Here is a 12,260-nt window from a genome sequence, read left to right as displayed (position 1 = left end):
CCAAAAGACACAAGCACCAAAAAGGAGATGAGAGGCACGTTATCCAAGTGCAAAGTGTGGGGAATAAACCAATCGGGAAAAAGGCTGGGGGCTCGGGTAAAATTGAGTGTGTGGATGTCATGGTCAGGTTCATGTGTCAACTCGGCCAAATGATGGTTGGGCAAGCGCTGGCTTGTCTGTTGCAATGAGGACACTTCAAAGAATTAAATCATGAGCATGTCAGCTGCCTCCACAGCTGATTCCATTTGTAATCAGCCAAAGGGGCGTGTCTTCTGCAATAAGTGATGCTTAATCTAATCACTGAAAGCCTTATAAGGAGGATTCAGAAGAAACAGGCTTCCAGTTTCAGCTGGCGAGCCTCTCCTGTGAAGTTCGTCCAGACCCTCAGAATCGTCGCCTTCACAGCCTACTCTGCGGATTTGGACTCTGCGTTCCCACGGTCACATGAGACACTTTTATAAATTTTATATTTGCGAGTGTTCCCTGTTGATTCTGTTTCTCTAGAGAACCCTAACTAATACAGTGGATTACCTGATAATATTAAAGCTTTTTTTTTTTTTTTAACTTTTATTGTGGGAACATTTACAATGTATGTAACATTTCCCACTTTAAGCCCTTTGAATTCTACAATTCGGTGTATTGATGGCATTCATGGTGTGAGCTCCCATCTCCACTGTCCCCACCCTGTAAGGGATAGTGAGGAAATCAGAAGTCCAGTGGCTGCACAGTGACCTGTTCCCCAGCATGGCCCCGGGTATCAGATCCCCTGCTATACAAAGCAGCACCGACCATCCTTGTAACTAAACCTTTGCACACAACTGTGATTTGTTTGGACTTTTATTTTGATCTTTATGGTGACATAACAAAGTTATGAGCATGACATAACTTTGAAGGGCCCACTTCAGTGGCCCCTCACCACCATCCATCAGCGGCATTTGCCCAACACTGCAAAACCATCCAGCACTTTCCTCCAGATGGATTCCATATGACCTGCTGGGCAGGTCAGCCTGGCAGCACCTGCATCCTGCATGCTCACAGCACTTGGAACTTTTTTTTTTTTAATACCAATTTGATAGAAGGCTCAAAATAGTGTCACTTGTCCACTGTGATGATGTGAAAGCAAAGCACCACCTCACACCCAGAGGATCTTGGGTCCTGGAGGGCTGGCACAGCCTGCAGGAAGCAGACAAAAGCCATGTGCCTGCACACTGGAGCACGGGCAGGCGCCAAGACACCACAGGACCAGCGATTGTCCTTCCAGCAAGGCCAGGAGACACAGAAAGGACCAGCCTCTTGGTCAGCTCATCTCAATGTTGGCAATTTACCTCTGTTCTCATTCAAACAGGAAGTAACAAACTCCAGGCATTCGAGGAGAGCTGGCTGCAACTACAACATGACGAATTTTTGTGAATTTTCTTGGTGTTCTGGGTACACCTCACAGCTCAGTAGTGTAAACCAGCTGCTGTTTTGTGATGCCAGATTCTGCAGGTGGTGAGGTGAGAGGCCAGGTAGGGGCCTCTGCGCAAGCCAGGGTGTGGGGGTAGGTCCACGCTAGACCACCTGGCTCTTATGTCTCAGGTTTTGGGATTGCGAGAAGCAAGGTCCAATGGCCTCCTGGTTGCCTGGATGTGCTTTGGTGCCAAGTCCCTGGAGCCAGCATGGGATGCAACCTCTGGAGGCCTTGGAAGGAGTGACTACTTTATGCATAAGGGGAATGTGAATAATTTGCAGTTCCATTAAAGGTCACACATCCTTGGCTTCTCTTCCTGATGAGCCCTCCCACCGGGGCTGGCCTGGGCCATGGCTCAGCCTGCAGAGGCGTGGTTCTAGCTCTTCTAAAGTGAAGTTGCAGAAGTCTGATGAACTTTCATTTTGGAGCCCTGCCCTGAAGGAGAGGCCTAACTCCCTTGGGAAGAGGACCTGTCGGGGGGCCCCCAGTGAACAGTGGGAGCTGCCAGCAGGGCACCGAGCTTTCAGACACAGACCTTTGGGTGGCTCCAGCACAGTTCCCATCTGACTGCAATGGGGCGAACAACCCAACAGAGTTGACTTGACCCAGAGAACACGAGAGAATGAGGCATTACTGCTTCAAGCCACCACAGTGGACTGGCTTGTTACGTAGCTGAAGATGTTCCTGAAACAGGTGGAGGACGTGGCTATTGTTTAAAAAAAAAAAAAAAAAGCTTTTTCTTGTAAACTGGCCCTGAAACATCTATGCTTGACGAGAAGTCTGAGATTTGCTTCCAGGTTGCGGTGCATGGGAGGAAGGAGACTGGCTACGAGGAGCAGCTGTGGGAGCTCGGGCCAGGCCCACTGGGTTCGGGACACACTAGTCTTTCTACCTCCGTGGAGGTGGTGGGCAGCTTCTAGGGTGGCCCTGGGGAGCCCACCTCTGGGAGCTGATGTCCTTGCCTCCCGTGTGACCAGGAGGCTGGGGCAGAAGTGATGGCCGGCACTTCCAAACGCAGGGACGAGATCGAGTGCCTGCTTGTTCTCTCTCTGTGGCCTGCAGCCCATAGCCATATGAGTGGCTTGGAAGTGGATCCTCTGGGTTTGGCTCCTCGGAGACCACAGCTTCCAGGGAGACCCTTAGCCAAGGACCCCCCAGCTCAGCTGCTCCAACCTCAAGCCAGATAATAAACGGTGGTTGTAAGATTCTAACTTTCAGGGCAGTTTTTCATCCAGCAATCTGTCACTAATAAAGTGTATTAGGAAATGTTCTATCCTAGAGGTGTGTGTGTGTGTGTGTGTGTGTGTGTGTGCTTGTGTGTGTGCAAGCATTTGGGTTACCAGGCAGCGGACTTCCTCAAGCAACTAATGACTCAAACAGGAGTACCAGCTCCACTGGAACATTCAGCCTCTACGGCAGCAGCGGGGAAACCTCAAAAGCAACTTCACCATCCAAAAGAAAGGAAGCCTTGCTTTTGGCCCGGCTAAACTCCCTGCGCTGCCAACTCTTAGCCCAGAAGATCCCAAGATAGTCCTCAATAATCACAAACGTTCCAAAAGCAACCAAGGTCAGTATCTGTCCAGCACTCTCGCAGAGACTGCTCTCGGGTGCTGAGTTTCCGAGGCGGGACAACACAGGTGTGCGTGTGCTGTGCCGGCGTCTGCCCGAGCCCGGGGAGGGTGGCCTGTCCAGAGCCAGGCCGTGGCCCTGCTACCCGCGGCCGGACAGCCAGCAAAGAACGCTCTGGTCCGTCCTGGGTGCTTGAGGGATGGCCTACTGTAGTACCGTACGCAGGGCGACATCTCCCGTTTCAAGGCACTGTTTGATTGCGATTCTGCCGAGGGCCGAGGTGAGAGCGTGGGGCTTGTACCGGGCGGGTCGGCGGGCGGCAGGGTTCCCGGGGGTCCAGGGGAGGGAGACAGCAGGACGGCCCGCGGCGCTGGCGAAGAGCACGCTAGGCCCAGGGCCTGGGCAGGAGCCGGCCCGCAGCTTCCGGGCCCGGAGGAAAAGGCACAGGCGGCGGTAGGGGGCGGTCCAGCTGCCGGCAACCGAGCGCCCCTCCCACGCGCAACGCCGGCCTACGGCCTTTTGGGGTACCGAGGCCTCCCCGCCGCGCGTACTCGCGGCCCTCAAGATGGCGGCGCGCGCCCCTGCCGCCCGCGCATGCGCCCTCGTCGACCCCGCCCGGCCGGAGCGGAAGTCGCGTGACCCCGGAAGTGACCGCGGGCGCGGGTGGGGCGGCGGCGACGTTCGTCATTCGGTGCGGAGGGAACGCGAGCGCCCGCGATCGAAGCCTCCGGTGGGTGCCCGCCGGCGCGGGGCGCGGGGACGAGGGGGCCCGGGAGTCAGGGGCGGTGCCGCGGGCGGTGGCGGCGGGCGGGGCGGGACCGCCTTTGTTCTCGCCGCCCCCGCGCCCCGCCCCACGGCGGCCGCCCCGGGGTCCAGGCGGGCGCGGGGCGCGCAGGGCCGGCGGGGCTGGGGCTCGCGGGGTGCGGGCAGCCGCCACGTGAGGAAAGGGGGCGGCGAGGCCCTTCTTTGGGCGGCACGTCTGCAGCTCCTAGCTGGGCCGGGCGGGGCCTAGGGCGCGCCCCTCCCCTGGGAACGGAGCGCGCGTGGGCGCCCGGCCGGGGTCGTGGTTCCCCTGTGCTTCTCGCTAGCGATCCCGCGGCCTGGGGCGGTGTCCCGAGCCCCTCTCCTCGGGCCTCCGTGCCCCGCCCGGCCGCGCCCGACCGCGCCCGGTCGGGATTGCTGCGCTCTGCGCGGAAGATCGTGCCCCTGGGGCCGAGGGTGCCCTGCGGCTACGCTGCTCCAGCGGGCGAGCAGGAGGCCTGGGAAGGGCTTGGGCCACCCCCGGCAGGCGGCAGCTCGCGGCCCCATGACACTGAATCCTTAATGTTGGCAGGTCTGCTCCGGGCTTGTCGCCTCCCGAGTGCGCCGAGATCTCGTGGCTCCCACTGACCGGAAGGATCGAGTGAGTGGGTTATAGAGAGAACTGCTGGGTTCCTCAACGGTGGTAGCGGTATCCTAGCAGGGAGTACGCTGCCCCGGACTTCCTGGGTCCTGAGAGGTCTGAGTGGTCCCCGCGGTTTCTCAGGCCTTGGTCACAGACTCTCACAAATGGAGAGGGCCTTGGCAGAAGCCCGGGGCCCCCACTCCCCTGAGACCCCTGCAGGGCTGGAGCTTTGTCTCTGGCTGCGGCTGGGGGAGGGACAGCATCCGTTGCCAGGAAGACCTAGTTCAGTGACCTGTGGGGGTGGGGGTATCACTTGGCATGTGTGAAGCAGCAACAGGGCCAGGGGCTTGGCTGGCGTGGGAGATGATTTAGCTCGAGGCCTACCAGTCGTGGGGTCCGGGGCCCACCTAGAGCCCCCTGTGCTGCACAGGAGGGCTGTGGGGCTGGGAGACCAGCCTGGCCTGGGTCATGTGGTATCCATGGCAGTGGGATGAAGTAGGGTGTGACCTGTGTCCTGCTGTCTCTTGATGCCAGAGGATGCCCATGGAGTCCAGGTGTCACGAATTGGGGTGGGCTCTGGACCACCCAGCAGAGCTGCCTGAGACAAGCAGGGCAAGGGGGTGCCCCCGTGTCTCAGGCTGTTCCTCTGGTGACTGGAAAGCTCAGCTGCAGAGGGAGGCCCCCTCGGGGCCCTGTGTGGCGAGGCCAGCTCTGCCGATGGCCCTCTTCAGCACAGTGCTAGCCGAGCTGGCAGCCTGGCCTGCAGCAAGGGCTGGAGGTGGCCCCAGTTTGACAGACTAGCAAACAGCTATATCAGAAGTCCAGGCTGCCACAGCCCAGTACTGTGCCCCAGGTGTCCCCGACCCGGCTCGTGGTGAGCATGGCCGAGCAGGAGCCCACGGCCGAGCAGCTGGCACAGATTGCAGCCGAGAATGAGGAGGATGAGCACTCGGTCAACTACAAACCCCCCGCGCAGAAGAGCATCCAGGAGATCCAGGAGCTGGATAAGGATGATGAGAGCCTCCGCAAGTACAAGGAGGCCCTCCTAGGCCGCGTGGCCGTGTCTGCTGGTGAGGCCCCTGCGGCCCCCTCCAGGGACACCTGTCACCCCATATTCCCACACTGCACCCCACCTCTGTGCAGAGGGGTGGAGTTCTGACTACCTGTCTTTCTCCTAGACCCCAACGTCCCCAACGTTGTCGTGACCCGCCTGACCCTGGTGTGCGGCACTGCCCCGGGCCCCCTGGAGCTTGACCTGACAGGTGAGGGTGCTGCCTGCTGCCGTGCTGCTATCCCTAGGGCCTGCTGCCCCCTGCTGGGAAGCTGAGCAGGTGCAGCCCGGCGGGCTGAGCCTTGGCTTTGTGAGCCAGGATACTGCCGGTTGCAGGGGGCCCTGCATGGGCCGGGTGGTGGTGGGTCCCAGGTCTAACAGGCAGCGGGGAGCTATCCTGCTCTGAACTTTTTGCTGATGCGTGTTCTCCTTTTGTCTAGGTGACCTGGAGAGTTTCAAGAAAGCGTCTTTTGTGCTTAAGGAGGGGGTGGAATACCAAATAAAAATTTCTTTCCAGGTAAGGCAGGGGCCGGGGGACCTCAGGGGGTGAGGCCTGGAGAAGCCCCCTGACCCTCTACCGGCATCCTTGCAGGTGAACAGGGAGATTGTGTCCGGCATGAAATACATCCAGTACACGTACAGGAAAGGGGTCAAGAGTGAGTGTGGGCAGTGGGCCCCGGCTGCCTGGGAGGTGATTGGCCCTGCAGGGAGTGGGTACAGGTGCCTGACGGCTCTGGGACCCGCAGGAGTGAGAGGCAGGGCTGTGCGTGTGTGTCCCTGTGGATGTGCCTTCCCGTCCCCATGCTCACTGCTGTCCTCCCCCTCGGCCACAGTTGACAAGACTGACTACATGGTGGGCAGCTACGGGCCCCGGGCAGAGGAGTACGAGTTCCTGACGCCTATGGAGGAGGCACCGAAGGGCATGCTGGCCCGGGGCAGCTACAACATCAAGTCGCGCTTCACAGACGACGACAAGACTGACCACCTGTCCTGGGAGTGGAACCTCACCATCAAAAAGGAATGGAAGGACTGAGGCCAGGCCTGGGAGGCGGCAGGGACGGACAGACATACCCCATCCCTCTCTATCCTCCCTGTCCCCATCCCCAGACCAAAGTGCTGACAGGGCCACCCCTTTGCCGCCTGCCCTTGCCCCATCTGCCTCCCGGCCGAGCTCTCCCAACCCTCCCTGCACCCCTCCCCAGCCCGCAGGCCCTCCCCCCCACCTCATGGTGGTCAAGTGTCACGTTGCTGCTTCTGCCTGTGTTCTGAGGGAGGTGCCTCCTCCCGTTCTGTGTCCCTCTGGACCCCTTCCACCCTTCAAGCCCAAGGCCCTGGCGTGGAGCGTGGGGTCAGGTTTCTTCTCCAGGCACCTACATTTCCTGAGCCTCCTGGTTGCCCCAGGCGCCTCCTCCCGCCCCACGGAGGCGGGGTGCCTGCTGTGGGCCTCTGGCTCCCCGCTGCGTGGCCGTTGGGACCTGGGCATTCCAACCATCGCCCTCAGTTACCGTCTAACCATGATGCCTTAACATGTGGAGCGTGTGCTGCGGGGGCCGCCTCTAACCTCTAATGCCCCGAGTCTGCATGAGCATGTGGTTCCCCCATGTTCCCCAACCCCATTCCGTGACGCGAGGTGTGGGGGTGCTGCTACTACTCCCTGCCAGGCCCAGGCCCAGCCCCTCCCCAGTTCTAGCGCAGGGAGGGGGTGGTTGGCTTAGGGAAGCCAGATTGCCAAAACTCCAGTTGCCTCTAGTCCCATCTTGGGGGGAGGAGGGGCTGGGGTGCCCCCCTCCCCCCCTGCAGCAGCTGCTCAACCCACTGCCACAGAGCCGAGCCCTGGGAGGGCAAGGCGGGCTGAGCCTGTCAGTATTTATTGCCTCCACTTGTGCTGTCCATTGGGTCCCGTCTGGCCTCGGGGGCCTCCACGCTGTGGAGCCCCCCCTCCACGGGCCCAGCTGTGACAGACTGGGACCAAGTGCACACCATGCTGGAGCTCTCTCCTACGCCTCTGCCCCATCTGCCTCCTGTCCCCTGTTGTGTCTGCCAGGCCCTTGTGCCTCAGAAATGGGCAGGAAAGAGCCTGTCCCTGCTTCTCTCTCCTTTGCTGGCCGGGAAATAAACTCCCCGAAGGAGCCAGGCCTGTCTGTTATTGTGCGTCTCCCAGGCCAGGGAAGGGGAAGCAGCTACAGGCTGCACGGGAGGAGGGCAAGGGGCCCCGAGGGGATGGGTGGGCAGCCCCTGGAACCTGGCCTGCCACGTGGTACAACCATTGGTGCATGCCCTATCTGGCCCACCTGCCACTTGTGGGCAAGAAGGTGTCTCACTAACTGAGGGTGGTGGCCTAATTCCCAGAAAGTTCTACCAGACGCCACACTCAAGCCCAAGGGTCGCTGTGTTGGAATTGCACAGCTACTGCTTTCACAAGCCATGAGGAGGCCCATGGGAACAATTCTTGAACAGGCTGCCCAGGCTGGGTCCCGTCTGGAGTGCCCAGCACCTGTTCAGCCCATGATAAGGCTCCTTCCTGGTCAGGTTTCAGAACCTGTGCCACCAACCCACCTGTCCCTGATCCTTGTGTGCCAATGAACCACAGCACAGCACCAGCCACTCTTAGAGGGAAGACAGGTCCTCACTTGCTGATCCCCGAGTGTAAATCCCAGGTGGGGAACTGGGCCAGGTGCCCTAAGTGGGAACAAATGGAATTAACAGATCCCCATAAGAACCAGAAACCCAGAGCACATTTCCCCAGCAGTAGACAACCTGGGCGAGGGCAGGTAAACCTCTCCATTTCTCCTGCCTGGCAACGCGAGCTCAGCTTCCCAGAGGAAGTTGGTGGCTCCCGAGAGACTCTTGAAAGACCAGATGGGTTCCAGCATATGGGCTCATTGGACAGCTGAACCAGAGGTGAGCCAGGTTTGGTGAGGCATCAGTTTGGTGAGCAGGACCCTCACGTGGCACTGGGGTGCAGAGGGGACTGCAGGGAGCCTGGAACCAAGCCACACCCAGGGTGCCTGAGAACTGGCAGGCCAGGGCTGTGCTGGGCCAGGGAGCGGCCCCTCCCGAAGGCAGAGCTGATGCAGACGCTCTTCCCTGCCCCTCTGGTCTGAGCCCTTCAGGAAAGGGGTGGTCTTGGGCGGGGGCAGCTGCTACAGCTGGAGGGAAACTTCCTCTCCTAGAGCCCTGGCCTCAGTCGCACTCACGTGGGCCACCCCTTATCCTGGGGTTGGGGGCGGTGGAGCCTGCACAGAGCGATTCCATGGGGCTGAAACGTCTGCTCCTGCCCTGGTCTCCCAGGTGTGGCCTGGGAGAGGTGGCTCAGCACCGAGTTCCCCCTCAGGCAAACTGAGACCCCAGCAGTCCCACATCACCATGGGCAGCAACTGTGTTCAAAGCAAGACCCTCTGGAGCTACGGTGCAGGGCTGACCGTCAGCTCTCAGGTTTCTCTGGTGACTGCCAGCCGTGTGAACTCAGACCTTGTGTGCCCTGTTGTCCTGGCATGCTGCCCACAGCCAGGACTTTGTTCTGGCCCCTCCCTGGCGAGGGGGCATGAGGTGGCTCCTGGAAAAGGCATGTGACATGTCTCTCAGGTCCCAAGTCTAACCCAGATTTCTGGTCCCCAGCCAGATCTGTTTGGGTGGCATGGCCCCAGGCCCCCACATCAGCTCCATGCGTGCCAGTGCCGGCCTCCTCAGCCTGCCTGCACTGGACGCTTGATGGGACTGGTCAGCCCTAGCATGGCAGGGCTGACAGCTGAGGGACTGTGGGGACCTGGTCGGGAGCTGGGTCTTGGGCTTCCACCCCGACCAGATTGCAGGCTAAGTGGGCCTCGTTTCATTCTGCACTCAGGTGGTGACGGGACCATTAGCCTCATTGTCCCACCAGGACTGACCACCCTGGAGAGCGTTCCAAGTCAGCTGGGGACAGGTCCACAGGGCCAGGTGTACAGGTCCTCAGCATCACAGGAGGCCCCTGCGGCCTCACGGCCCAGCCTGAGGGTTAAAGAGGCCTCCGTTTCTCCCTAGGTAGCTCCAAGAGGAACCCGACCTCTTCGCAGGACTGTAAGGCCCCTGGGGAGCTGAATGGCCTCCCAACCTCACCTCCCTTCCTCACCCAACTCTTGGGTGCACCCCAAACCAGGCCTCCCTCCAGATGGCCGAGGTTTGCTATGGAAGGCAGGTTCTAGACGGGCAGGAGGGCATCCTGCCAGAGTGCTGGGGGCACTGGGTCTCCGGGAGAAGGCACAAGCACAGGCCCCTGCAGAGCATCTGCTCTGCCCCCAGCTCCATGGAGGGGTGTCTGCACTGTCCTCATCTTCGGCCACCCACATGCATCCTTGGATCCATGCATCTCGAGTGCGCCCACCTCAGGCCCAGTGTTCTCACCTTTTGTGAACATTCATCCTTTGCACCTTACATTCTGTGGTTGGGCAGCCTTCACGCCATCACCAGGAGTCATGGGGTCTCCAGTTCCTCCACTCTCCCCAAAATATTGGGGCCTACAAAATACAAGCCCCGATATTTTGGCATCAAAACTGCCCTCGTAGCACCTCTTACACTTTCCTACGCGTTGAAATGTGTCCCTCAAAAAGATAAATTGAACCACTTCCCAGGACCTCAGAATACGACCTTATTTGGAAATAGAATCGTTATAGACAGATTAGGGAAGTTACAGCAGGTCAGACGGGCCCTTCACCCAACAAACTGGCGTCCTTGTAGCAGAGAAGGCTCAGACAGACCTGGGGGAGAGACCAGAGACGGAGTCAGGAACGAGGCAAGAACACCAAGGGTTTGCCGCCCACTGCCAGAAGCCACGAGAGAGGAATGGAACAGATTCTTCCCTGCATGACCCTGCTGAAATCTTGCTTTCAGATGTCTGGCCTCCAAAACCATGAGACAGCACGTTTCTGTCGTTTTAAGCCCACCCCACCCCTAGCTGGTGTTACAACTGAGACATACCTAGAGGTGGCGCAAACAAACTTCCTTTGTCTTGGGCCTGGAACTGTGGCTTGTAAAACCGCATTGTGGTCATCACAGAAACGTTGAGATAGAGCAGCAGGGGTGAAGCAACCCTGAGGAGCTGGCTCATGAGCTGTGTAGAGCTGCTGGGCATCCGTGAACCCTTGGGCAGGGCCCTGCTGAAAGCCCCAAGGCCACATGTTCACCCATCGACCGAGGCAGGACCCCCCAGCAGATGCAGTAGTCGCCTCTGATTGACCCTAGCTCCACTGGCTCTGGGCAGGGGCAAGAAGACAAGGGGATCTGGTCTTGACCTAAAGGAATACAGCCTAGTTAAAGGAAATCTCTATGGCAAAGCTGAGAAGACGCTTTCAGGAACAAGTCAACAAATGCAAATCTCCAAAGCACCATTTCTGAAATCAGGACTTCATTACAATGTCCACCTTTAACGTGGGAGTGTGTACCTTTTACATTGGTGGTGAGCCTTAGGATCATTGGCCCTGGGGTTTCACGACCGAGGAGAGAAAGTGAGCAGGAATAAAGGAGGGTCCCTGGAGAAGATGGGTTGTTGGAGAAGGGGTAGTGCAGAGTAGGAAAGCTTTGAGCACTGAGGCAGAGGGGGGTAACCACAGGCCAATAGAAATAAGGCAAGCCACGTATAGCTTTTAAACTTTCCTAGTAGTCACAGTAAAACAAGCAAAAAAAACAAATGAAATTAATTTTAATATAATTTGACCCAATGTACACAAAAACTACCACTTCGACGTGCAATCAATGTACAACACTTAGGAGCTATTTTATGTACTTTCACGCGTCCTCACTCTGACACCTGGCGTGTTTTACACTAAGGGCACCTGTCAGGTGGACTCGCCAAGTTGGCAAGGGCGCAGGTGCCTCGGATGACAGCTGGCGAGACCTCCACGCTGGGCAGCGGAGGTCTGGGGAAGAGCCAGCTCCCACGTGCGAGCACCCCACAGCCGTGGAGGGGCTGGGAAGCCTTTGGGGGCTGCTTCCAGAGCACCCGGAACCTCCGAGAAGGAAAGCTGCCTGCGATTTGGCAAGGGGGGGAAACGCAAGAGGACAGCGGGCCTTCCCGGAGGCGAGGCCCTCGGGGCGGCTCCTGCTGTAGGGCTCCGGGGCCACCGAGTCACCGCGAAGCCCTGGATATGCTCCGAGCCTTCCCACCGAAGCCCCTCGACCTAGCTACCGCCTCGGGACACCGCGGGAAGGCTCCAGGCCCGAGTGTAGAGACGCCGCGGTGGGTGCCCCGCAGAGGCCCACGGGGCGAACGGAGCCACGGGTCGGCGAGACGTAAGGAAAGGGCGGAGAAGCCGCGGACCCGACCCGCGCCGCACGACCCGCACGCTCGCCGGAAGTTGCTTCACACCAGCTTCCGGCCCAAGGGCCGGGGGGGCGGTGCCAGTTACGGCTACGCGGTCCAGTCAGAATGCAACACGAGGTGTTTCGGAGGCGCAGGCGCAGCCCCGCCCCTCGGCTGGGATCCCCGCCCATGCCACGTTCGACGGAGAACCTCCCCGAGTGCGCGCACCGTTTGGCCAATCAGGAGCCGCAGAAACCGGGCGCCGAAAGGAGCCCCCATTCCACACTGCCGGACGGTGTGGGTAAAAGCGACCGATCAGAAGTCGCAGCAGAGAACGTTCTCTGCTATGAGCCACTAAGAAGCTGGATGAGAGTCCGAGCGCGAGCTCTGTGGCCAATCCCGGGAGAGGGCGAGCGCGGCCTCCGAAGCGATTCCCTACCCAGGTCCGGGCGCTAGTGTGGGCATCCAATCCGCGCGCGGCGGGGGCGGACCCCGGCCGTCGCCGGCCAATCGGAAGTGGGACTGCGAGCAC

General features: G+C 59.6%; 1 protein-coding gene and 1 long non-coding RNA gene across 2 annotated transcripts; one reads left to right on the top strand and one right to left on the bottom strand.

Annotated features, from left to right (window-relative positions):
* Positions 1-3,642: 3,642 nt before the first annotated feature.
* Positions 3,643-6,615, top strand: ARHGDIA (Rho GDP dissociation inhibitor alpha). The gene is made up of 7 exons (XM_077166218.1): positions 3,643-3,749; positions 4,353-4,421; positions 5,257-5,473; positions 5,582-5,665; positions 5,895-5,971; positions 6,047-6,110; positions 6,288-6,615. The coding sequence occupies exons 3-7, from the start codon at positions 5,284-5,286 to the stop codon at positions 6,485-6,487; spliced, it is 615 nt and encodes a 204-aa protein (XP_077022333.1). The 5' UTR covers positions 3,643-3,749; positions 4,353-4,421; positions 5,257-5,283; the 3' UTR covers positions 6,488-6,615.
* LOC143688376 (uncharacterized) lies at positions 6,107-12,176 on the bottom strand. The gene is made up of 3 exons (XR_013177973.1): positions 11,957-12,176; positions 10,408-10,586; positions 6,107-10,187 (listed from the first exon to the last, which is right to left on the bottom strand). It is a non-coding gene; the product is annotated as an uncharacterized LOC143688376 (long non-coding RNA).
* Between the last annotated feature and the right edge of the window lie 84 nt (positions 12,177-12,260).

This window comes from Tamandua tetradactyla, chromosome 6 (genome assembly GCF_023851605.1).
Source record: "Tamandua tetradactyla isolate mTamTet1 chromosome 6, mTamTet1.pri, whole genome shotgun sequence".
NCBI lineage: Eukaryota > Metazoa > Chordata > Mammalia > Pilosa > Myrmecophagidae > Tamandua > Tamandua tetradactyla.
Note: the sequence above shows the minus strand (reverse complement) of the source record. Positions and strands in the feature narration are given on the sequence as shown.

Coding starts and splice junctions, on each gene's coding strand:
- ARHGDIA (XM_077166218.1), top strand. CDS start 5,284: ATGGCCGAGCAGGAGCCCACGGCCGAGCAGCTGGCACAGATTGCAGCC. Junction 5,666..5,894: donor CCTGGAGCTTGACCTGACAG/GTGAGGGTGCTG, acceptor CCTTTTGTCTAG/GTGACCTGGAGAGTTTCAAG. Junction 5,972..6,046: donor AAATAAAAATTTCTTTCCAG/GTAAGGCAGGGG, acceptor GCATCCTTGCAG/GTGAACAGGGAGATTGTGTC.